General features: G+C 39.0%; 1 protein-coding gene across 1 annotated transcript; it reads right to left on the reverse strand.

Moving 5' to 3' along the window:
* Positions 1-23,286: 23,286 nt before the first annotated feature.
* LOC111644678 (uncharacterized) lies at positions 23,287-27,032 on the reverse strand. Its single transcript, XM_023393624.2, has 6 exons — positions 26,960-27,032; positions 26,070-26,171; positions 25,106-25,966; positions 24,870-25,012; positions 24,100-24,209; positions 23,287-23,441 (listed from the first exon to the last, which is right to left on the reverse strand). The coding sequence occupies exons 1-6, from the start codon at positions 27,030-27,032 to the stop codon at positions 23,309-23,311; spliced, it is 1,422 nt and encodes a 473-aa protein (XP_023249392.2). The 3' UTR covers positions 23,287-23,308.
* Positions 27,033-27,271: the final 239 nt, after the last annotated feature.

A 27,271-nucleotide genomic window follows, 5' to 3' on the forward strand; every position in this document is an offset into this window, starting at 1 on the left:
AAATAAAATAAACTTTGACAAACCTGGCAGATCACTTTTACTGCTGCTTTGAAAATGCTTCATAAATCCTTAAAGTGGCAGTCTCAAAGATTTCAGTGCTGGTTGATTTGGCGACACCCGTAGTTACTGGTATTAACAGCAAATGTGGTTTAATATTAAAGGTCACAGAATTTTGCAGGCAGCAAAACAAAGTATTGTTGTTTTAATAAAGAAGTCAGGCAGTAATTGGCCTTTTCCCATCATTCTGTAAGCAACCATGATCTCATTTTATGCTGCACACGACGGCCTGAGTCTGCAAACAGCAGGGTGCAGTGAAAGGAGTTGGTTACCTGGCTGAGAAGTTGGAGGCGTGCAGCCTCTCACCCCGCACCTCTTCATCAAACAACTCGACTCACTGTGGCTGCTCCCTCTTCTTCCATTACCCCCTGCATTTTTGATCAATGATTGAGAAGCTCACTGACAAACAGACTGCATTTCCTGTAACTACTGTGACTACATAATAAAAGCCAACTCATCTTTCACTCGTTAAATGCTTTTTATGTGAAGCCGCATCAGTAGGAAATGCTCGGTTTGCATCAGCAGCAACTGAAAGATCCCATATTGCATAAAGTGAGATATCCATGTCTGTTTTGATTATAAAGCAGGTTTAGCTTCTATATTAATACTGTGAAAGTATCAAAGCCTCAGTCCACAGAGAAAGACACACAGCTTGTATTCAGACACTGAGCCTTAAAACCAGCTGCCCAGCACAGACAACCTGGACCCACCATCCAGTATTACAGGATTTGGTTTTGGAGAGTTTACCTGAAATCTGCTGTACTTTTACTCAATCACTCAGACAACAGTCAAACAGTCAACTCACCGACCTGTTGTTGCTAGAGCTCCAGAGAGAGGCTTGTTGTAAGAGATGTTTTTTAGTATTTAAAACTACAAAAATCTTCCTTTGTATTTCAAACCTTCAAATAAAACAGTGGAGAAGTTTAAAACATGGGACCTGTAATACAGCAGTTTTTTGTTTTTTTAAGGGAATGCCGCCACAGATACCCGGTTCATAATACTGCAAGTATATAAATAATTTCCTCTGTGGGCCATTGTGTTACCTCATTGGAGGATAGACAGCAACTTAACACACATTTATTTGACTGAAAATCTTCAAAGTATTGCCTGAGTATCAAACACTCATCTCCTGCGGACTTGCTCTGAAAAGTTTTTATCTTGCTTCTCTCATACTGAGCAAACAGATCAATGGCAGAGCAGTGGGTGATGCTCAAGGGATGATTTCTATGGATGTTTTGATTTTTTTGAGTTTTGACATGTTTTTTATTTGTTTTTTTGTTTTTCTCGCCATGACTTTGCCCGACTACAGCTGCCATCCTCTGCAAGAACCCAACGTGAGTTTGAGCAGCTTTCTTAGTCGAAGCTACAGAGGAAGAAAAGGGAAGTGAGAAGGCCAATAGGGATCCTAGATAGAGCTGCTTCTGCTCTGACATACTTTTTTTTTTAAAACACCGAATAGAGAAAAAAAGCCACATATGTGTGTTCTGCCCCCTTTCCCCCTTTTTAAAGCCGGTCGACATAAGTAGGGCACCAGGAAGAGACACTGCATTTTTCCAAGAGGATGTTTGGAACACACACTCTCACAGGCCAGAAGTAACGTTTTTTTGGTTCTGTCGCTGAAAAATGTGAAATGATGCATCTCGCTGTGTGTATTTTCTAGGCCAGGACTGTACGCCAGATTCACAGTGAGTGCCGCCATGAAGTGGGAACAAATTTATCTTGGCACTCGCAGTGCGGATACAGCAGAACAAGTCTTCACTGCATCCTCTAGCTGTCAAGCAGATTCTGCACTACGACAAAAACGGTGATTTTATCTATCATGTCGTTACACAGTCTGTTTTGTGCTTTGTTTGTGCGTGTGTGTGTGTGTGTGTGTGTGCGTGTGTGTGTGTGTTGTGAAAGAAGTGAAGAAAAAAAAAACCTGTCAGTTGGTTCAGGTAGTCGTCTTTCTAAGCTTGTGAACAAACTTGTTTTTGCTATCAAAAATGTCTTGCTATTCACTCACATTTTGTGCCGTATGTAATTCCAAGTGTGAGAGTTGACGCGCAGAATGTCAATGACCGGTCAAAACTTTATGAAACTGAACTTTTTCAGGGACATCTTGTTTAGCTCCACACAGTTTATCCATGAGTTAGTTTATCCATAGGGCTTTGAAAAGTTGTTTGGAGTCCAAGGTTGGTAAAACTTTTCTAAAATATGTGCCATGAAAATCTCTGAGACTGGAGTTTACATAGAAAAACATAAATGCGATACAAGATATGAGGATAATGACAGAGCAACATTCTCACAACAGACGGACTCTGATTAAGGAAGTTGTTTGTTTATGTCTGAATCTTTTACTTAATAAAATGACATTCTCTCTACCAACCTAACACATAGATCAATACATCTTTCACTATTTGAGGTATTTTGACTTTCTTTAGGCTACAGCTACACCAGTGCATCTCTACTGCTACGTTTAACAGCTGGCACCCACACCACTGGAAACACTGCAAACCCGGTTTTAATTGGAAACTCTGTGGGGTTGCGTTTGAGTCTGGATGAGTACAAACGACGATGTCAGCACCGACGTTCACCTCCTGACTGCGTCTCATGAGTCATGACGTATCCTTCCCTGATTCGTCACGCTCCGATGACGTGAACTAACAAAAACACTCGTCAGTAAATTTTCAAACCTTCTCATACAAAGATTTACACACTTAATGTTGTCAGATAACATCAAGGGAATGTGATAATGTGATACTGAAACGTGAAAATTAAAAAGCAAAGTTTGAACAAACCTTGACCTCCTGCAGAACAGAAAGTACAGTTTATCATCTGACCCTCAATCTCACAGTATGAAACCATTTTATAGGCCACTGTTTATTTTCAAAAGTGCAGATTCATTGATCATGAGACGAGCCTGTTTTCCTGAAATTGACTTTGTGGAGAGATGTCAGGCTTTTACAGCAGCAGCCACAAACACCAGAGTGTGTGGAGGAATAATGTGCAGTGGAAAGGGAGGGAGGAGGGAGGAGGGAGGAGGGAGGAGGGAGTGCTGAGAAAAATCCAGATCTGCCATCTGACAGCCTCCATTAGAGAGAGACTGGGCTGCAGACTGGGGTTAACTGGTGCAGATCAAGCTGATATGGCACAACAGCAGCTGCTTTCTCATCCACTGTCTGCTCAGCGCCGCTTAACCAGGATCTTTATTGTTGGAATATGAGACCACGCATGAGGAGGAACTGTTGAGAGCTCTGCTGTTACTATTCTGTTTGTAGTATCTGGTAAAACTCTGGTACTCATGCATTACTTATCAAGTTTTCATTAAAATGTGCAATTTTAGTGAATTAATTATTTGAGGAAAGTTCATTTCTGCCCAAAAGAAAAGTTGGACAACATGAAAAGTTGACATTGTGGGGATATAAAGCTTCCCATGATAAAAAAAAAGAAAATTTTCATGGTAATGTAACTGCACTCAGATGACTTGTTCTGTGGAGTTTATAAAGTTTGAGTTCCTGTTGGTGGTTCTTGTTTCCTCGTCTTTTCATACAACAGTATATCAACCCAGTCCTTTTACTCATTCCACACAAACCACTGTTTCTTTTTCGAAGCTGCCGACTTCCGAGCTAAATCAGCCCACAACATCAAGTTGCTTCTGCCAGCGTTGAGTGTTACACAGTGAAATTCATTTACATTAAGACTAAACCTTGGTAGGCAAATGAGCGTGGCGTATGTGAGTCATTCCCCTTTCATGTCTATTTATGCAGATTGCGATCGGTTTCACCCGTCTCTGTCATCCATATTTCAATGCCTTAGATAGCATAATTGCAGGCTATGCTGTTTCTATTTTTGAGTCCTCCTCGGACTGCGAAGGCCCAAAGAGAATACATGAAACCCTGTTTGAACTGCTGGAGCACAGTGGATGGAGAATACATCTCAAAGTTAAATGAGAAAAGACAACTTGTAATGTTGCTTTTTCTGCAAAACATTACATAGTTGTACAATTACTGTACAATAAGTTACACTAGCTGTGGTAATCATCATGCATCAAACTCGGTTTCAGATTTAATTCCTCAGCGTGCAACAAAACAATTATTTCAAGATTTACCACCTTGGAAGAATTTTCTGCAGCTTTGGGTGAAATATGAGCACATGTGGTGGAAATGGACTCCCACACAGTGGAGGGAACTAAATACAGCTCCGATGGAAAAATCTGTCGAAATGATACTGTACAATCCGCAGTGGAGCCCAGTGATATTTCTTTAAGAAAAACTTCTGGCATTCATCTGTAATTGTTTAACTGGCTTTCTTTTTCAGCTGAAATCATGTGGAGCCAGTGATGAAGTGTGGTATTGCTCTTTTTTTTTTTCCTGTTTATACACAGGAAATAATTGAGAATTGCCACATTGCAGCATGAACTGAATCTGAACCATATCCAATCGCCTTACAAATATTTTTCAACTAAAGGTCTTTATGTGGAGCCCTGAAAAACAAAAAGGTAGCAAAAGGCAAAAAGGTTATCAGACAAAATACAACTAAATAAATAACTAATATGGAGTGTGCAGAAAGAAATATAAAGTTTTATTCTATGTTTTAACCAAAAAAGCAAGTCAGGTCCAAGGTTCAAGAGCTTTTTTTTGTCGGTTCATACTATATATGTATATCATACATTTGTGGAGGTGATATATCGTTTCTCATGTACCACCTGGCAGGAGGGTGGGGGGTGTTGGCCAGGGTGTGCAAGCCTCACAGCTTGGGAGAGGAAGCTGTTGCAGGGCCTGGTAGAAGAGGTCCAGGTGCTCCGGTACCTCCTGCTGGATGGTAGGAGGTGAAGAGGCTGCAGCTAAGGTTGGCAGCGGCCCTTCATGATGGTTGAGGGCCTTGTGGGTGCACCATGCTTCATACACATGTTGTACTGAGGGGAGAGAAGTACAGTTGAACTTTTCTGTTGTGATCACTGTTTGCTGTGAGGTTTTATGATAAGAAACTATACAAGACACTGATCCACAGGATGTTTTCAGTGGTGCTTCTGTTGAATGTGGTGATGTGGTGGAGGTAGACTCCCAGGGGCAGTCAGGAGTGGGCTGAACACACAGCCTTGGTGGCCGTGTAGCTGCTAATCTGAACTGACTGCAGTCTACCAGTGAGGAAGTCCAGGACCCAGTTGCAGAGGGAGGTGTTTAGGCCTTGCTGAATCAGCTTCGCAATCAGATGTTTTTGGGTGATTGCGTTGAAGGCTGAGCTAACGTCAGTGAACAGCATGCTGACTGAACCATTCTTTATTTTCGGGTGGTACCAGGCACAGTTTATAAGTAAAAGAAAACTTCATTTTACTATTCTATTTATCTTTCACTAACCCCCTACGCGGTGTTTTCTTTTTTTTCACGTTTCTGTGTCTGTTGTATGGCTAGCTTAAAGGCTTGAGACTCTACAGTGACTCGGTATCAGAAAGTGACGAGAGGGTCCAACGGGACCAGGACTAGCTGGTTAGCACTGGTGTCGTTTCCACCTCTGGAGACAGCTGCTGGTGAGTAAAGGAATGAAGTTTGATGCTTCTTCTAGACTGGTAAGTAAACAGCTGTTAATGCTAATGTCGACTATGTAGCAATAGCAAAACTTACAAATAGCTTTAACTGAAACCACTGATAAACACATTTAGCATCGTCCTTTTAAGCTATGGCTCCCTAGCTGAAGCTAACTCTCTGTATAAAATTAGCCTTCACCAGCCAGTCCGTGCCATGTTAATCATCAATACTGTAGTACTGCTGTAGCATGACTGTATTTACTTAGACAGTATATGAAGACTAGATCACATGCTAAGTTTTATCCAGATTTACAGATGACAAATGAAGAACCTTAATAAAAGTCACACAATCACGAGATAACAGGAGCTGCTGTGACTTGCAGCCATCCGTGCGGCGCCGTCTTTTCACGCACCAAATCAAGACACTGACATGTCGAGCGCAGACGTGTCCTCTACACGTGGCGAAACAGTAATCTGTTGTGGTGATTAACATCTCTTCCCTCTCTTGTTCCTCCTTGGATTTTGCCCTTGTCGTATGTTTGTTTTGACTACAGCGGATCAGATCCTATCTGTAAGGAGACGCAACTCTCTCCACATCTGCTAACCTCAGGAGAAAGTCTGGAGCCATTTGTGAAATAACAAAGGACAGTAAAGTTGTAGTCAACACTAAGTGATAAAACAAGAAACACCACAGTAGCTGTGTGTCAGGAGCATCAAGGATTTCAAAACAGCTTGCTCGATAGTTTTCTCGCCCATACAAAACAACAAAGACACTTTTATTATGCAGCAGGAATTTCCTCCAAAAATATAAAGACAGAGGCGATAAAACAGTAAGAGGAACCTGTGTTTGTATTTATATCCACCATGGCAGGAAGAATTACAAGTACTGCCTTGAAATCAGAAACAGTCATAACTTTGTTCAAATAATCTTAAATCTACTCAAGACTCACCAAAACAATACACTCACACCTGGCAGTTTTATTATTTATGTCCAGTGATTTCATCATGTTTCTTTCTGCCGTGTGAAGATTCAGATTCTTTTCTTTTTTTCAGTTTTTGACTCGACATCTGTTGTTCACGCTGCCTGGCTTTAGTTCCAATCAATAAATAAATCCCTGTCATGCATGAATTATGAGAAAATGGTGGAGATTGTTTGTATTGTTCAAAATTATACTAAAATTTAAATCCATTTTATTTATTTATTTATTTTTCTTTTTTCTTTTTTTTTTTACAAAATTCTGTTTTATTTAAAAGTTATTTAACTGTACACACATATTTAACAAAGGAGTAAAAAAGGTATAAACCCACAGATGAGGATTAGACCTCCCATGTCTTCTAACATCTAATGTTATGCACATTGCTTATTGAATGGAAGCACTACGGTGTCTAATCCAGATGGTCCAAATGGAAGACTTTTCTCCTCCCACCTTCATGTCGACCTTACTTAAGAATTCAACATGGATCTGATGTTCACCACAGAGCAGGCTTAGCGCTTGCAAAGTAACTTGTCTTTGGATGTCACCTTTGGATATTGTAGAAATGATTTCAGAAATGTAGACATTTAGCGTCAAACTGGTGGAGCGTGTTGGGATCACCCACCGATACTGTGTCCACTTACCTGCAATTAACATATAAGTTCTGTTTGTTCATGTGATACAGCCGAGCACACTTTACAATTAAAACAAAACAAACAAACAAACAAAAAAAAGTTCAGCATGGAAGGTCACTGGAAATAAGACTTAATTGTAGCACATCTCACAGTCTTCAGCAGGAGGTGCCCATTTGTCATGGAGTTGTTGCCATGACAACTGAGTAAACTCCATCTGCTGATGAAGACAGTGACATGAACCTTGAACCAAGATTATTTTGCCAAAATTTTTAAAATAACAGCTACTATCCTAACAGCTGAAACAAGTAACTACAAACTCTTAAATGCTACTTGAATAATTACAGACGGACAGTATTTCATTGGGATCAATTAATAAATGGATAAATTTGATACCACTACAGTATGTGTAGAATTTAAAAATGATTAAATTTAATTAAATAAAATTACGTTAAAAAACATATGATTGCTCTTTAAAAAAAATAATTCATTTATTAACAACTTAGGCTACAAAGTGTTTATTTAGAAAGGTGATAAGGACAGAACTGCATCATTGAGAAATCTGCTCCTGAACTTTTACCATCCATTGTTCTAAATTTGTGTTGAAACGTTGACTGTGATGCATTTGAGGACTCACTTGACCTATAAACTCGATCCATAAACCTTGTAAGTCCAGTCAGTAAACATGTAAAACCAGTTCAGAGAGGCTGAGAAGAGGAGCAGCTGTTGGCAGATGTAAACAACTGTTACCTGAGCTGAACTGACCTGAAGTGACCCCTGGTCAGTAACATGCAAATAAACATCTCTGTGTGTTGTAAGTGGCCAGACGTGTGGGAGTTACACACAAATCAGATAGTGTCAAACTGACATTCAAATACTTTTCCCGTTATTGTCTCAACTTTCTGGCGCTCTTTGTGTTATGCTTTGTGGTCAACTCCACCCATCCATTATGGAGGTTAAAACAAACAGCAAGAATAAATTGACTCTTAGTCTTATAATTAGAACATTTTTTGTGAGAGGTCAGACAGTTTATAACAACGACATAATGACTCAGAAACACTGATTTTAATAAGAAATAATTAATTGCTGAAAACAACACAAAGTCACCTCCTGACTTTTCTCTGCTCTTCTGCATGTTTTCACCCATTGGTTGAACCCATAGCTTTATTTATTTAATTTATTTAGGATTGCTGTATGAAAATTAAAAAATTTTATTATTACTTTTTAAAAAAGAAAAAAAAGATTATTCACTGCATCCCACAACCCCAACTGGAACAGCTTATATTCAGTTATGGTAACACATGAAAGTTGATTCAAATCTGAAAGCTGACTTGTGGCAATTGAAAGATTATCTTAAATTTTCTGCCTGTATTTATATATACAGAACAATAAGATGTAAGAAACACATCTCAATATAAAACAGTGCAATAATTCAGCCAGACTACCTACAGGCCTCAGAAATGAGCACAGAGCTGAATCAACACCTCCAAGAGAGCATCAATAAAAACTGATTGCAAGCTTAAGACTGGATTTACTACAGAGGTGTCATTTGATTGCATTATAGAGTAGCAGCATGGGATGACGTATTTTTAGGCCTACTTGGACGTCCGCATCACCCTGGTTCCCTCAACAAAAAGCCAATGGGATTTTTACATTGGCTTTTGGATTACTGCAGAAAATAAAAATTACAAGAAAATTACAAAAGCACAAGGTGGATCGGTTTTCATGTTCAGCGTGAGGACGTTTAACGTCCCCAACAACCTCTGTTTTTAAGAGATGTAAAAGCTTAAGAAATCACAACTGGACTATTTTATGACGTAGAATAAAACGTGACAATGTCTTCAGCTTGTGTTCACCACAGACCTTATTTGAGTCTTCTAATCAAAAACCCATTCAAATAACCCACAGACTTCAGGATAAGGGAACCACAAGTGGTAAAATGCTAACTAGTTTCCAGGTTTTAAAACTCATTCCTGCAGCACTATGTTGTACAGCTGTGCCTAAGACACTGGTAACTCAGTTTATTTTTACTCTGAAAAGTTTTGCAGGTTTACTTCAGGCTGAAGGTGCGGGCTGGGACACCACCACACACCGTCTCCATCACATTTAATCACCCATAGAGCAACACAGCAAGCACAGGAAGGTGAGAGTTCAGTCAATTACCACCAACACATGCAGTGAAGAGGAAGGCCTCATCCTATCAGGTGCACAGTCAGCAACTGTCCATCACATTCTCTGTATACAGAGGGATAAAAGTTTCATGCATAAACTACATTAAAAAAAAATAGCAAATGGCAAAGAAGCAGTGGTCAAAGTCCTGAAATGAGAAGCACTAAGGTTTTCACATTAAATCCACAGACAAACATTTCAAGTATTTACCTCCACATCGTATAAAAGGGGTTAGTGTTTTTACACATACTGTACAGGACCGGCTCCAGCTCTCTAAATCCTCTGTCCAAACAGATGGAGGGCCTTTAACAAAGCATGAAACCAAACACAAAGAGCCTTTTTCACGGCACACATTCTGACTTGTCATAGCGAGGAAAGCACAGGTGGAACTAATAACATTAATTTAAGTGACCCAGTGAGGCAGCATGAACAATAGCAGGACCCCTTGAAGTGGCACACCTTAATTACACGTAGCCATTATTGTTACTAATTACAGCTGTGCTGGATATGTCAAAATGTCTGAGGCCCATGGATCTTTTCAAACGCAGCTCGTCAAATGCCTTTTACAGGATTTGTGTCGGGTCTAAAACGACTCATCCCGCCTTCGGAAGACAGTGCACTTTATTGAGATGTCAAACTAACACTAAAAATGAGAATATGATTTGTCACACACCAAATGCTCAGGTTTAGATCCACCTCTGGAGCAGCAATGTGTATTCATGTATATGTGCGCATGTGTATTTAACTTGTAATTTCTTTAATGTAAGTATTTGTCATTAGATAGTATTTTTTTTAACTATTGTACCTTCTCTTGTGTGTATTGAAATCTACATAGTGCACTTATATTAATTATTTCTTTACTTTTTGTAAATGTTAAACTGTGTGAATAATATGATGGATTTTATGTTTCATCGTAACTTAATGAAGGTGTATATAGAGTATGATTACATGATCACGTGATCTGTCTCCTAATTGACAAGAGAGGCTAGCAAACATGTTGAAGTCACTCTTCCAATACTGAAATAAATTAAAGGGAATGTTTCAACATTTGGAAATCCATTTATTTGCTTTATTGCCAAGAGTTGACCAGTAAAGACCTGTACAACCTTTAATGTATGTGCATGAAGCGTATTAGCTAGGGCAGCTAACGAAGCTCAGCATAAAGAGGGGGAACAGGGGAAACTGTTACCCTGTCGTGACTTGTTAGTTAATTTCATACAAAAACAGAAATGTGACTATTTCTTGTTTTATTTTGTTCATCAAGAAATAGTGAAATAGTGTTTCAGGTGGATTTTTGAGCTTTGGGAAGAGCTGTTCTTTGTTATTGTAAACTAAGCTAATCCCTGAGCTGCAGCTCCGAACTTAAACACACAGGCAGGAGACTGGTATCTATACTGTTATCTCACTCCTGGCAAAAAAAAAAAGCAAATAAACTGAAAATGTCAAACTACTTTTAACACGACTAGAGCTTATAGTTTTTGCAGCAAACCTGTTTCTCAGGCTTTATTATTTCCCCTTACCCCTTACATTTCGCCAGCTACAACTGCTTCATTAAGATGTTCTACTAAATTAAAAATTGAACTGTTAGCAAATTTAAAACAACTCTAAGCATATTCTCAGTGGCAAATGTAAGCCTATACCAATTACCCAAATGCCTTGCTGAGAACCTGAGAAATTCAGCTCCACACACAGACACCACTAACGAGCTACAGTGTTGTATACAGATGAGGCGCTTTACTTTTTGGGAGAGAGGAGAGGGGAACTGGGTGAACTGGAAAAGCAGTTTTATTTATATTTTATTTTTTTACAAAATAAAGTTGTAAATACATTGCCACTAAATTAGTAACTGACATATGTATTGATGTTGTATGCATTATTTCTTAGGCATGGTAAAAATCAGCCGTACCTCCAGAGGATAGACCTGTTCTGCTCCTGGAATTCACTCCTCTCTCCCTGATTGAACTGGACAGGCACTTAACTGTCGGACATGAAGCGAAGAATACACATCTACCACGACCTGTTCTCCCAGACAGGATCTGTCTGCTGCAAATCAGCAGACTGGATTCCAGTCGCCGTTCGCTGATGGAGTCCGGCAGTTTTAATTGAGTTGTTTAGTGTCTTCAAACTGGCAATTTAATCCTGATGTTGGTGTCAAAGGCTGGGAAGGATGGAGGACAGGCTGATTTTAACACACATTTGGAGAAAGGGAAACTCAGCTGAGCGTTAATTACGAGTGATTATCATTGATAGGCTGGTGAATCCCTGGAGGCCGGGGTTATTGAATCTGTGTTTCAAAGGGAGGTGCATTTTAAATTAACTGCACAGTTTTTTTTACATGAAAAAAAACAACAAAAAAAAACAGAAAATAACATCTTACCTGTGGGAAAAGAAGTACTGAAAATAATGTTATTTCTCTCCAAGCTCTTGAAATGAAAACAAAAGCAGTAGAAAGCAAACCGCCAGGGAATGGCTGCTGGTGGGAAATTAGGTTCACATCTAGACTGTGTTTGTTAGTTTTTAAAGTGTGAACAGAAATTAAAATATAGTGCCAGGTCATGTGCACCAACACCTTCTCTCAAAAGGAGCACTGACAGATAATTATTCTCACAATATCATAGATGTAACTGCCTTGTAAATGTGTGTTTTAGGGTAATTTTTGGTGTTTTTGTCTTTATTTGATAGTCAACAGTAAAGAGGCAAACACCCCATGTAGGGGTATGACATGCAACAAAGGTCCACAGCTGGAATCAAACTGGATGTTGCGGGTGAGTGGCATGATCTGGAGCCATTAGGCCATTACAGCACTCCAGAAATGCATTTATTAAATACAGAGGGTCTCTTTACCTTTATTATGACTATGTCTTGGGAGATGAGAATCACAGTATGTTTCAATATAAGAATGCAAGTAGGACAAACAATACTTGATGAGTCCATGTAGCTGAAGATGTATAATGGAGAAAAGTTTTGATTGGGGTTTTGATGGACACCTAACTGTGTAGTATGAATTCTCCAGGTTAGAAAATCAAAGTTAAATAAGGTAAAAGTTCAATTAAAAACTAGAAGGTCACTCAGAAAGCTCAGACTTCTGCCAAGGCCAATGTCCAACAACATACACCAGACTTCAGAGGAAAAAAAAAAAACAAATCTAAAAGTCTATTATTCAGGTCTGCCCCCAAAAGTGAATGGGTTCTTCTCTGGCCCATGAACCATCCTTCCACTGAGTTTGGTGCAAATCGGTTCAGTACTTTTTTGCGTAATCCTGCTGACAAACAAAAAAACATGGGTGAAAACATACTGTAACCTCCTTGGCGGAGGTCACTAGATGCGTTCTTGAGTGAAACTTTAACACCAGTTTTAAAACGTAACATTAATTTTGGAGAGGAACTACACTTTATGATGTTATTAATAAGCGAGTTACGGAAAAAGAGTCACTTCTGCTTTTTTCTGGAAATCAGCCCCTGAATTTGTATTGCAGTCAGTGGGAGAGGTGGAAGGGACTCCCATCACCTTGAGGCTCATGTTCAAACTCTGTAAGTCTCTGTGCTGAGGCAGACACTTTCTGTGAAACAGCACAAATTTGTCTACTATCGAGGTAGTCGTGATGTGTGGATACTGAAATATGTGGCCGTGAGGACGAGGTTAACAGAATATTTTCAGAGGAGTTCTTCTTGAGCTTCTCCTGCTCTAGCGATGATGTCATCCACTTCAGCTCTGAACATTCAGTGCAATACACACCCATTATAAAGTCTGCAACGCTCTTAAAATGACACAAAACGTAAACTGCGATTTTGTGGAAACTGTAATAGTTGTCAAAATATTGATTTAACCCAAAAGAGTCTCAAGTCTTGCGACCCGTTTAACATTTCAACCATTTTTCTACATTGAAGTATGACGCAGCAGTAGAGCTCCAAATTTTGTTGTTTTGAAGACGTCTCCCCATTCATTCTCTATTGGAATTTTTTCTGCCTTTTATCGGCATTTACGTCGCCACGGTTACTCGAATCGCTTAGAAAAGTCATAGCACACCATTCACAATCGAGCCGCCCGCATTGATATACATATATTGTCTGGATGTTCTCAAAGCTGCGGGACTAGTTACGCGCCTAAATTTCGATACGGAAGATGAATAAGACGAATAAGTTTGCAGAATAATCAATGCTAATAATCAATAATCAATGTGCTTCAATGCTATTGCATTGCAGGCACATAAATAATCCTGATCATAATCAGAAATTAAAACTGAGGCCTAGGATATGAATGAAATCTTACTAAAACTCACTTATGTTACTCCCTCTCTCTCTCACATCGGAGACACCTAATTGGCTGGGGTGTCGGGTTGCCTGATGCCTGCCTGGTGGCCATACATCAGCTCAGGATTAACGGCAGGCGGAGGTCAGCACATAATCACCCCTGATGAATATGGAGGAGGGCCTTTGGGTTTACATGGGAGGACTGCCAAAAATGATAACGACCCCTCCTCCAGTGCCTCCTCAGGGGAACCGCTTGCGCTCTCATCTCAAGGTTGTGAGTAAAACAGAGGCGGTGCCTTATGGGGGAGGACGGCATTGGAGCTCATTGGAGCCTCTTAAGTCATGAGCTAATGTTATATATACAGAAAAGCCGCGGGTATGTTCTGAAATGTGATCTGCATATAATCACCTGCAAGTCAAAGCTTAAACATCAGTTTATGACACTGTTAAGACTTGATGGTGAAGGCTATATGAATTAGCATTTTACCATTTATGTAACATTTAACTGCCTTAAAATATAAGGCAGTTAAACACTAAATCTTAATGAAGAAATAAGTTATGAGATTAAGCCAGAAACGTAATAAAATGCTGAAAATGCTCCACTGATGTCAAGTATACGTATAACTGTGGTTTGTCATGCAGAGGTGACGACTTGTGCAAGACTGTCCTGCTGTAAAAAAAAAAAAGAAGAGCCTATAGGTCATCTTTGCATCAGTTTATTATGACACATAGATTTTATTGTCAGGTGACCTCTAGTGGCCGTAGTAATTATGACAGGAGCAAAGAAGGAAGTCAGGTCAGTGGGGGCAGGATGAGTCAAGAAAACACAGGATGTTCACACAGAAGACAAAAGGCTGTTCCCTGTGTGAAACTGATTGTCACCATTTTATCCATGACTGCTCCATAACCTTAACCATTGTCGTAACCATGGTGACGAAGGTGCTGTAACCTTGAGAAAGTACTTATTTTAACCCAAACTACAATCTATTCCCAGTGTTAACTGAACTTAACCAAACTGTGACCCTTCCACAACCTTAAACACATGTTTGTTTGTTTTTTATTGTTATCATGCTGATGAGGTCCACTACATCTGCCACTGCTGCGCTCCTATTGGTTGTATCCCAGGGTAGGAATATTTAAGATTATTGAAGCTGGAGGACTTGTTGAAGCTTACATATATGGGTCATTAGTGAGTAAATACCTAAACACGCTAACAAGAAATGCGAGGTATGTATTAAGTTATATTTTGGCAAAAAATAATATTTGGGGAATACTGTGTATAAAAAGGACAGATCAAATCCAAACAGATTGCCGCTGCCGTCCTTAACGAAGGAACAATCTACAGACTTTCCAGAGTCTTTCAAAGGGTTTCATATTTGAAAGGTGGGTTTCGTTGGAGTAGCTGCTTAATTAATGATGACATGACTTTAAATTTTCATCAGAGGCTAGCCTATGTGATCTGAGCTCTGAGGAGCCAGACTTTGGTCCGTTTGTTAAACTGCAGACCACCAGGAAAGCAGTTGTTGCCAGGGTAACAACAAATTGTGACCCCCAAATAAACAATCAACAATAAACCATTGCAGTGAAGACATGAATATGGTCACTAACGAAGTAATCATGTTAAAGGAAAAACTTCCTCTCTTGCAGTGATTACAGTTTTGCTCTTGCATTAAAGCGTGCATTAGGAACTTTAACATTTATGTTCACATGAATGCTTTTTCATTAATGAATTTAAGTTAAGTTTAAGTTAAAGTAAATTTACTAAAAGCTAAGAGAGATAAGGAACAGTTAGAAAGAACCAAATAAAGAACCAAAGTGAATAATGAAAAGTAATGTCTCGGGATGATTATTATCTGAATGTTGCCCTGTATCTTATGACAGAGTTAAAACTCGTCCCTGTGTTGTTATTGTGTGCAGATAGCAGGATGCTGAGATGTTGATAAGTCCTCGCCTCTTTTTTTTTTTTCCTGAAGTGACTGTTTCAGATCAACTCGTGAGTTATAGAGGCTAATTTATATGGGCAGTGCAGAGTGTGACAGGGCTGAGGGATGGTGTCTCTCATCCACAGTCATTTCCCCTTATCTCCATCAGACACTCAGCAACTTCACCCTCCTCATTTACAGCCTCCCTTTAGTTTGGATGGGAGATGTGTACGGCGTCGTGATAATGGTCACTGCTGTGGTCACAGAAGAAAAAAGAAAAAAACATTATAAGCTTTTAGATTGATCTGATATGGAGACATTTTCCACCACTGACATGTTTGGATGGTCAGCCTGGTTTGGACAAGATACCATTCATTATTCATTCAAGAATCCTGGAGGTGATTAGGAAATTCAGCCCAGTCGGTAAAAATAGACCCACGTTTTCTCTCTGCTGAATTTGCAGCTGCGTTACAGTTCAGCCTGAGCTTCTTCATACTGTCAAGAAAGATCAAGAAAGCAGGTGACGGATATCTACAGATAAAATAAAAGAGCCATCATGCAATGAATATCATTATTATAATTATGTTATCATGACGTATGAGGCTGTATAATCAGCTATGAAAGCTGAGGAAAGACGTTTCATGCCTATTTCTTTCATTTTAGTTGTTCGTCATGTCTCGTTTTTCATGTCACTGCTTTAAAAACATTTATGGAGATCTATGGAAACACTTAACATCAACTACTTTGCATTTATAAGCATATATAGTAAGGACATTTTTGAGTGTTTATTGATGTTATTGTCAACAACTGGAACTCCTCTTATGGAGCATAATTGAGTATTTTAAGCTCTTGTGAATGATTGGTACATGGGTGTAATGTAAATGCATGTGACAAAATAATATAATCTAAAAATCTGTAACTACATTATAGTGTTAGACTAAATGCTTATACTGCTTATAAATGTTAAATGGGAGATGTTACCAAATCGACATTTTGTTTTTTTGTTATTCCAAACAAAACCGCTTATTTAAATTTAATTTGAAACAGAAGGTGGATAAAGACAATCAACCCAAATCTGTGTCTTTGGTCACATAAATGTGAGTTGATCCATATAAAGAGACCACTGGACACGCCCATCACCTCCAGTCTTGTGTGGCTTTAAATCTTGTACCACTGCCAGGCTATTATTTGTCTGTAAGGGTGCGTTAACTATAATCCATTTTACAGCATTCATCAGCAACAGGGCATGTGAATGGCATCAGTAACAGATAAGGCTCTTACAAACAAAGCCTTTGTTTAGTAATGTGAGTTAATCTTTACACGATCAGGGGAGCACATATTAATCTTAATTTCATTTTTGAGACGAGTGCTTTGGGTTTTCCATTTTCATGTGATTCTGCAGGCTTGATTGTGTGACGCTTGAGTGACAGTTTTGCTCTTGGGGTTTATTTTAACTGTTGCACTGAGCTTTTTATATGCTGAAAATGTCATATTTTTTTCATCTTAACTGAAATGGATTCCTCCAGCCTCTGGGGGTAGAAGGAGGTTGAACCTTACAAGAAAAAAGAAGAAATCCAATCATACTGACGACATTCATACAGCATCTGGAGAAGCAGTAGAGGTTAGCTTAAAGCTGTCTATGTAAAATAGATCCGTCTTGTCAACCTAAATGAATAAGTGAGGCTGTTGTAGATGTGTAACAGCTCTCCTTTTAGTTTACCTAAATGAAATCCTGATGATGTATTTACACTTTTCAGCCTCCAGGATGTTGCAGATGAAAAGCTCTGCAGAGACGCTGCCATCACTAACATTATGGCTTCTCTTTTTTTAGTTACCCCTTTGCTGTTCATTGTGGGGCATTGCAGTTTGGCAGTTCATAAATAGAAGCACATTGTGTTCAGTTTAAAGTTTATTAACAGAACATAAAGAAGTCTAAAGCATCAGTGTTATTAATGGCAGCCTAATATACAGTGGCCTGAGCGCTGATGTAAAATTGTTGACTGCCGTAATGTTTGAGCTGTTCACATAAAACAGCTAATGGGATGAAGTTTTTAACACATTTAAAGACAAAAAGAATTTAAGGTGTCATCATTATTTGAATCGTGAAGTAATGTATGGACAGTGGAGTGCTTGAAAGTTCAGTTCAGTTTAGATTATTGCTTTTATTTAACAGGGACCGTGTAGGAACCATTAAGCAATAACAAAGAGATGTATTGTAGCAGATCTAGATTTCCATCTGCAGTTTGCAGGCAGGCACAAACACTGATACTGCTAATACCATTGAAAATCTAAATTCAATCACGGCCTGAAACATACATACAAATTTTACCCATTCCCCCAATTCCATGCTGTATAAATACTCATTCCCACTACAGAGACAGCTAACTCTGGCTAAGTAGTAGTTTTTGTATAATGTGGGACAAACACATTGCACAGGAGGAGTGCACAGGAGTTGCCGATGACTCAGCAAAAATCATTGAAGAGAAGCAACATTAGTGGGAATCGGTGCTAACAATAGCAAGCTAGGCTAACTAGCTTCTGAATGTGAGAGAGTGGAGGGTGTAGTTAGTTTAGCTTGCTAGCTTCTACTTTCTGAGTGGAATACAAAACTACAAAACCAAAGGCTGCAGGCTTAGATACTTTTCACACAGTTTCAAAAAACTGGAAACTATGAAAAATATCTGCACTACCATCAATTTCAGTTCAACTTTGTATGGCAGTTCAGCTTGCTACTGTGTTGCTATGTACTGCAATTTGAAAAGTAACCGCATTCATTTACTACATTAGGTCATCAGGCTAATGCACATGCAACAACCTTTCAACTGTTTTTAAAATCCTTTTTCCAGCTCTGTGAGTGTAACCAGACCAACATGTCTGGTGAAGGCTCCTTGATCTTTTTATTTTTAGACAGGCGGCCCAAAGCATAACCTCATAGCCCGCCTACGTCCTGGGGGGAGCCCCATCTCACCACACGAACACAGACGGTTTGGATTGGACTCATCACTGGGGAGGGGAATGAGAAGGCTTCGTCCAATTAATGGTTGAGATGCCCCCTTCAAGAGCAGACGCACTCTATGCGACCGCCACCACACCCAAAGAGAGCCACATGCCGGAGCGTGGTATCTCTGCCCGCAAAACACATCTGCAGCGTATCCTGCTCACATGTTAGTGATTTGAAAAACGTGCTGCGTCTTCTTCTGACACCGTGTTATGTAACATGTAGTCTGGTTTGGTAGAGGAGACCATTGTCAGCACTGTGTGTCACTGCATTGTCATCTCGTGCAGCGTGCAGCAGGGTGACGTGTGGGGGTGGACACCTGTGTGATATAATGCAATACAATGCAACAGCTCTGCAAATAAATATAAAATTTAATTCTTGATTATAATTTTGGAGGTACATTATGTATGTGTTACACACTGCATGCCCACGCTGGTGATCCAGGTGTAAGAGGATTTTATTTTTATAATCAGAAATGCTGCAACCAAACAGAAAACAAAAGACAGTCTGTGAGTTCTCAAATAAACTCCTGTAACTGTGACTGTCTCTGATATGACTGAGCGGACTTCCTTAACCAACGGTTTTACAGCGTCAGTCATTCATATTACTGTACGTGTCGGCTAGCGTGCCGCCATGCTAACTTGGCGGTTGAAGCTAGTTTTAGCTGCCATTCCTTGTACCGCTTAATACACATGTACAACATAACTGTAACAAACAAACGTCAATACCTTTAACATCAATACTTATCTCACCTGCAACCAAACAGAAAACAAAAGACAGTCTGTGAGTTCTCAAATACGCTCCTGTAACTGTGACTGTCTCTGATATGACTGAGCGGACTTCCTTAACCAACGGTTTTACAGCGTCAGTCATTCATATTACCAGGCCGCTACCGCCACCTATTGGTGAGAAGTATTATAACTAATAAGTCAACTTCAACAGAAATCAGGTGAGTTTTCTCCTATTTACACAAGTATTAAAAATAATAATTATAATCACAAAAATAATGGTGGGGGCCAGGTTACTAACATAAACTAATCTAAAAACAATTCTGGAAACAATCTGAACTCATGAAATGCCCAGGGTGCCACATATGCAACTGCTTTTGTCACATTTATAGCATGAATGATTTATTCTACCCTTCTTAAAACTTTTCAATCCACTTTCCCTGTTTTCAGTTTCAAACTTTACAAAACTTTTTTAATCAGCAGAATACAAGAATATAAAGTTCTTAATGGGAAGCTTGATGTTTGATATATATTCCAGTTGCTAAAAGATTATTTATTAACATATGCATTTGAAAAAAGGGAGAAAACTGAAAAACAAAAAACATAATCATAAAAAAGAAATGTTTTCCATATTGTTAAAAGCATGAATGCTCCTTGTTGCTCTTCAGTTAGCCTATAATATTTCTCTTACCTTCCTGTCTCAGCTAACTCTGCTCTCGACCTGGTGAGGATGTGGGCCGTGTGAAAGAGAGGCACACCTGTTTCCTCCTTTGGACACACTGATTTCAACTGTTTCCTTTCACCCACTGATGAGGAGCTTCACTGGGAGACCGTAACATGTAGAGCTTAGCACCATCGCTCTAGTTATCCACCCTATGTGTGCAGGTGGCTCCATCAACCAGTATGAGCCGCTAGTTCCTCACCGGCCTCTCAGCTACCAACACTGCTAACTGTGTTTGCTGGAACTGGCTACAACATATGATCACTCCTAACCTACTGGGCATTGAACCTCAGCTACTGTACCATTACCACCAGTGCCTATGGTGGTGGTGTGTTTGCCCCTCCACTGTGTGTACACCTACATCATCATTCACCTTTTTGATCAAACAGAACCAAACAAATGTTTCAGAATTACATATGAATAGCTAGAAATTTTGAATGTGCCTGCTGCTCGATGCATATCCATCACACAAGTTTACTTTGAGTTTCATTCATGTCGTAGAGAACCATCCTAATTCTGAACTCAGTCACTGCAGGTATCCCTCAAAAAGCTCTTTGAAACTGTGAGGACTGGCCATAATGACCTCACAATGATTTAATTCATCCACACAACCACAGCAAGACACGTATTCACACATGTACATGTCCAAAAACAGGTTCATCTGCAATAAAGCCACTGTGATTTCTCCAGCTAAAACAGAACAACATGGACAACAGCAAAAAATAAATGCCCTGATTTAATCAGTGTAATTAGCCAATCACAGTCAGTTGTGGGAAAGTTTGTGAAAGAAAGCTGTGGACAGTCCTCTCTGCACTTTTCCTCAGGGGATTTCCTCAAAAACTTTAAAACACGTCAGAATGAGACTAAAACTGGGTGATACAGGAAAAAAATCTCTACATTTTTAATAAAACACTGTCAATGAAGGTTGGAAATTGTGGGATTTAAAAGAGTATTTTGTTTTTTTTTGAGGAAAATTTTCAGGGATGGCAGTTAGAGTGCGTGTGATGTCATCCACTCTAGCTCTGAACATTCCGTGCAATACACACTGATTATACAATGTGAAACTGTCTAAAAGTGACACAAAACGTAAACCACGATTTTGTGAAAACCGTAATAGTTGTCAAAATACTGATTCAACCCAAAAGAGTCTCAAGTCTTGTGACCCGTTCAAGGTTTCAACCATTTTTCTACGATGAAGTATGACGCAGCAGTAGAGCTCCAAAGAGGGGTGGGTTTGGTCGTTTTCACCTCGTCTCCCCATTTATTCTCTACGGGATTTTTTTCGCCTTTTATCGCCATTTACGTCGCCATGGTTACTACAAGATATATAATTACATATGTATATGGCACATTACAACATTTCAGCTAATGCCTTGCTCAGTGTGCAGGCTTGATTGAGGAAATGTTTCTAGGCAACAGAGGCCGGTTTCATGCAGGGGAGTAGGCCAACAAGTGTGAACAGATTTGTCAGAGTGGGAGCTAAACGGGATTATTTTTACCTGCTTATGACATCTGCATGTCGACACAAAAATAGTTGAGTACCTGGGTAGAAAATAAAAGTGATTTCAACAACCAGATTTTCCAGCAAAGATCCTCATAAAGCAAGACACCAAACCTACACATTACTGCATGTCGATCTGTATCATCTGTTAGATCTTACTTGGTGTAGTTCAGTGCATTATCTGTGTTATCCTCCACAGAAAAAGTTTTTACTCCATTATTGTAGGAAAACTTTGTGTAATTCTTGTGACTGAATTCATTGTAAACATTCAGGGGATAGTTGCCATTTAAGTTCCCAGGGAAGAGAATGAATAATTAATTCAGCTATGCCATCTAATTGCTCACACAACTCAAATTCAAACAGCACATTTCCATGGGAAAATACAGAGAGGGAAATTAGTTTGTGCTACGGAGCGTATTTCACCAGTGTCATCTAATCAATACAGGGTGGAGGAGTAAATAATTAATATCATATGCAAATGTTGTATTTATGTGTTTTGAGGCATGTATTGTTTGTAATATACATTCATTTACATACTTAATTAATTAATCACACGGATTCTCAAGCTATGCCAAAGGCCACAGAATATTATAGGAGAGCAAAATCAGTTTTTGTACAATCAAGAAACATAAATCATCAACTAAATATTACATTAATGAAAATATTAGCAATTCTCTGCATCAGTTTAAATGTCAAAAAACACAAAAAGTAAAAAGAAAAATTGTATATTGCTGAAAAAAAAAACAAATGTAATGATTTTGGTTAAACTGTAGCCTATCAGTGAAGAATGGGTGCACAGCCCATTTGTGTATGTCCTCCTTCTTGCCATGTGATTTGTCTATTAAAGCATCACAGCGGTTACAGCCTAAAAAAAAAAAAAAAAAAAAAACATTATAAAATACTGTTTTAAATTTCAAAAAAAAAAAAAAAGAAAAATGTAAAAAGCATTTGGAGCTTGTCTTATAGTTCTATGAAAATTTATATTGTTTTCTGTGGATTAGCCAGAATTAAAGTGACACTCTCTGATTGTAACAGCAACAACACAGAGCACATTTCGTTTTTTGTGTTGTAAAAACCAAACCCTAGCAATTAACACCAAAGCTATCTACAGGACGACATACAACTATAAGAATGGAAATGTGAGAAATATGTTTTGTTGTAATTAGAGTAAACTGGCCCTTTAACAGTATTAAAGTACAATGTTGGCAGTTGTCTGTATTTTTGCTTTTGTCAACAAATCCCTTTAAAAAAAAAGACTAAAACCACCGATGTGTTTGTCTCTCAGTACTTTCCGACTTCTTTTGTGGTACTCGGCTCTGAGCCCACTGGTTTCCACTGAAGATGACAAGCTTAAAAAGAGTATACAAGAATGTACAGTGTGTTATCGTTTTTTAAAATGGCTCTGTAATTTCCTAAAATAGCTGAGCACTGCAGGTTTTAGCAAACATTACTCAAACAGAAGGAAACACTGCATTTTTTGGGGACTATTTTCAGCTGCGGATGAGTAATTTCAGACGACAGGATAGTATGTGTGGGATTGAAAATGATCTATAATGTGTGTGTGTTTATGCTAATGAAAGAACATGTCACCCAGTGCAATAGTGTGGCTCACGGACATGTTTTTTTATAGATTGTGTACAAAAACTGAGGTCTGTGGCACAGAGGAATAAGACACACACACACACACACACACAATACGTGTTTGTGGGATTGACTCAGTTGGTTTCGTCTTTTCACAGGGTTTGTTGACAGTTGAACAATAAAGTGAATCACCAGGCTTAAACATTCAAGATAAACATTAGACAATCCAAAGCCACACACCTTTGTCAACTGTGTAAATCATTGGGATCTTAATTCTCACAGATCCAGATCTGTTCAGCGAAACAGCCGTCGTCGTTCCATTCCCCCACTGATGTGTCCTGCACGATTTCTGCACAGTCCTGGTTCCCGCTGTAGCTGTTGGGCTGGCCGATCTGCCAGAACCTGATACACAAGATAACAGATACAAACTATTTTACAGCGCCCAGCTTTAGTTTCTCAGCCGCTCTTCCCTGTTGGTTCTGACCCAAACTGTGACTGAAGGGATTGAAACCCAGTCTCATTTGCATAGAAATAGTACTGGGTAGAGCCACCATGTAATTTTGAAAGTGCCCCCGATGCCACCTCTGCATGTTTTCATGCACATTTTCGCTAGATAATGAATTTTCGCTGAAATCGACATCTCTCTCTCTGCAGTTGTGCAAGGTCTCAGATTGACGACACATCACCTCCTGATTCAGCGAGCCAGGTCTTTGAGCTGAGTGTGCAGTGCTTTGTGGAAACTTGCAAAACCTTCCTCCATGTTTTCGCGTACCGCATCGTTTCATTAGGGACAGAAACCAAAACAGATTTTATCAGAAATGAAGCTGCAGGTCAAATAAGATTCTTATCAGGGGACCTTCATAACCATAGATAATATTAGTATTACATGCACTCAGTTGCTGTGTTTGACATGCTCTCAAAAGTTAAATAAAAGCATATAAACACTGAATGAATGTAATATTACCAAGCTGTGGAGTTTCTTAAGATGATTAATTAAGGAGTCTGTCCAATTGTACTATGATCAAACTTTTAATAGGTGATAAATACGGCTGTAACTTACTTTGTGGTGATTGGGGTGTCGTCCACCCACATCCAGGTCCCCTCTTTTTGTTTGTCAGTCAGACCAATCCAGGCATTTTGGCCTTTCTTCAGGACCCCGTTAACAAATACCTGTTGATGTAGCACAGACAGAAGGTACAAACTGCAAGACTGGTACAAGTAGATAACTGTTGGATGCATTAGCATGAAGTCCGGAGGATGGACACTTAACACCTGGAGGGGGGGGTTAATCCCCTGTTTTTGCCTCACACAGAATCTTCTCTTATCCAGTAAGATATCTCTACATGTACTGGACATACTGGGACCAGTTTTTGTACAGACACTGACGGTTCCCAGCTGATGAATCATATGACTGCAGTGATCCTCTGGCTTTTCCTCTAGCGCCACCATGACTTTAACATTTGTGATGTTGGTTCACGCCGCCCTTTTTTTTCATAAAAATGGCCCTTGAGTTTAACAGTAGAACCATTGGATATTAAACTGAGCTGAAACCCAACACATTTAACACTGTAATCCTCCAGCTCTCTGACTGTGCTGCTTGTTGCCATATTATTTTCATTACCAGCATGCCATGAATCATGCCACCAAGGATTCACGGTGGAGCCTTCGTTGCATAGAAAAATAAAGACACGTTTGAAGTAGCTTTTAAAATGGGACAGCCTAGTCGTGCCGCTGTGACACACATCGGTCTGTGAATCCAGCCTCCTGAAGGATGCCGGCCCCCGAATTTGGACACAGCTTTAATCTCCCCAACATCTTCCTCTTTCTCACCTGTTCCTCCCTGCTTTCTATGACCACCAGATCTGTTCCCTGGGCCTTGCAGGATTTTCTGCTTTCCGTCCAGTTCCTCTTCATGGTTGAAATGAAATAACAGCTGATATCAAACTTCTTCCAGCCTAACTTACAGGGAACACCTGCATAATGAAAACATCACACCGAAATGTCACACCAAATATCAAAACACAAATTATAATAGTTGACTAAATAAATACGTAGAAGAATCTTACGCCTTAATTTAACCTTCAGCCTTTCGATCCTGTCCTGTAACTTGTCTCTGTCTGCCAACAAACTGCTGTAATTGGTCTGTGACCGGTCTTTTGTCCTCAATAGAGAATTATATCTGCTTTGCAATTGATCTTTTTCTTTCCACAGTGAATTGTAGCTGGTCTCAATGTTATTTTTACTTGTACTCAGGGCATTGTAGCTCCTTTGCAACTGGTCCTTGTCCCTCCTCAGTGAGGAGTAATTGCTCTGTAACTGATCTCTGTTTGCTATCAGCGTCCCGAAACGAGTCTGTAACTCATCTTTTTGTCTTTGCAGGTTACTGTATTTGGCCTGTAGCCGGTCTTTAGTCGCCGTCACATTACTGTGTTTAATCTGTAACCCTTCAAGATTTCTCTGCATGTCGTTATAGCTGGTCCGTAACTGGTCGCTCTGTTGTTTTAAGGTGCCGTAATTTGCTTGTAAGCGGTCTCGTATGTTTTTCAGATTGTTGAAACCGGCCTTGAACTCATCTCTTTCTGCAGTCGCAGAACTGAAGCTTTGCTGCAGATCGTCTTTTTCTTTAGTCAGGTTGCTCAGTCTGGTCTCTAACTGTTTCCTCTCTGCAGTTAAAGAATCATAACTGCTCTGCACTTTGTCTCTTTCTGCAGTCACAGAACTGAAGCTTTGCTGCAGCTCATCTTTTTCTTTAGTCAGGTTGCTCAGTCTGGTCTCTAACTGTTTCCTCTCTGCAGTTAAAGAATCATAATTTCTTTGCACTTTGTCTCTTTCTGCAGTCAGGGTGTCACTTTCGTTTTGGAGATGCTGGATCTCTTGAGTGTTGTAACTGGCCTGCACTGCCGATGAGCGACCAGTGATTATCTCATCTGTGAAGAAAAAAAAAAAATTCACTAGTATTTAAGTATTTGCTTGGATTTGCTGGATGTTTGTTGTTTCTGTTATTGTAGTTCTATTTAAAAAATCACTTACAGTAGATAATTTGTGCTATATTACCAGCTAACAGGACAGCACACAGCAACCCAAGAAACACAGTCGCACATCTGCAGGGCTTTTTTCTTTTCTGAAAATCCACTAAATCAAAAAAGTTAAAAAAAAAAATCAAACAAACAAACAACAAAAAAAGTTAATTTTCTATCAGATTATCATCTATCAGATTTTTTCATAATTTCAGATATGGTGCTTTTTTTTGATATTTAATTATGGGAAAAACATCACCACTTTGTTACTTAATGGTATTGTGCTAATAGATTTTTTCATCACATTAAAATCAAGTGCTGGAAAATGATTGGTTCTTTAATGATGAAAACAAAGACATCATCTCTGCATCTCTTATTTCAACTGTGTCTCCAAGAAATTATATTTATATACAAAGAATTTGTAACAGCAAATACTTTTTAAGGGTAAAAATAATACTGTTCAGATTACATTCTCTATTATTAAATTAAAGTTGTTAATTAACGTATCTGGCAAGTTGCAAATATGGTGAAGATCAACATTTAACCAAAACCATGATTTTTCCCTAAGCTTAACCAAAGTGCTTTTAAACCTAACCAGACCACATGCATGCAGACCTGGTTACAAAATCCAGACTCTGGAGTCAAAGTCCTGCCCTTTATGTGTCCATCATCCATCCCAATTATGTTGTGCGGGCAAAGATAATTTAATAATATGTAAACATAATTTCCAGGAGACAGGGTTACCTCTTTACCAGAGCAGAATATAAAAGCTTTTATGAACAACATATAAAAAAAAGTTCATATTAAAAAGTTAGATAGTTCTTGAAAAATTTAAGATGAGCAACAGGTTAGGTTCCAACATAATTCTCCGTCTGTGCATTTGTTTGCAAGGTGATACTGTACCTTTGGTAACAAGGCCTTCCATTGTGAGGCTCTTATTTATATATATGTCATCATCAATTTCCATTGAATCCATTCTGTTAAAACCACAGAGACACTGGTATTAGTTTTTAGACTCACAGTCTTGCGTTTTTTAATTTTTAAGTAAGTTTCAATCAGTTATTTTGAGGATTTACAAGTGTTGGGTAGCTGTTGGTCTAATAAGAAAAGGCATTTATATTAAAATAAATTTTAACGAGATAATTTATTTTACTTGATATGTCTACATTACAGACATATATATATATATATATATATATATATATATTCTTAGTA

This window comes from Seriola lalandi, unplaced genomic scaffold (genome assembly GCF_002814215.2).
Source record: "Seriola lalandi dorsalis isolate HSWRI2012SDOR001 ecotype SW California unplaced genomic scaffold, Sedor1 jcf7180002054940, whole genome shotgun sequence".
NCBI classification, from domain to species: Eukaryota; Metazoa; Chordata; class Actinopteri; order Carangiformes; family Carangidae; genus Seriola; species Seriola lalandi.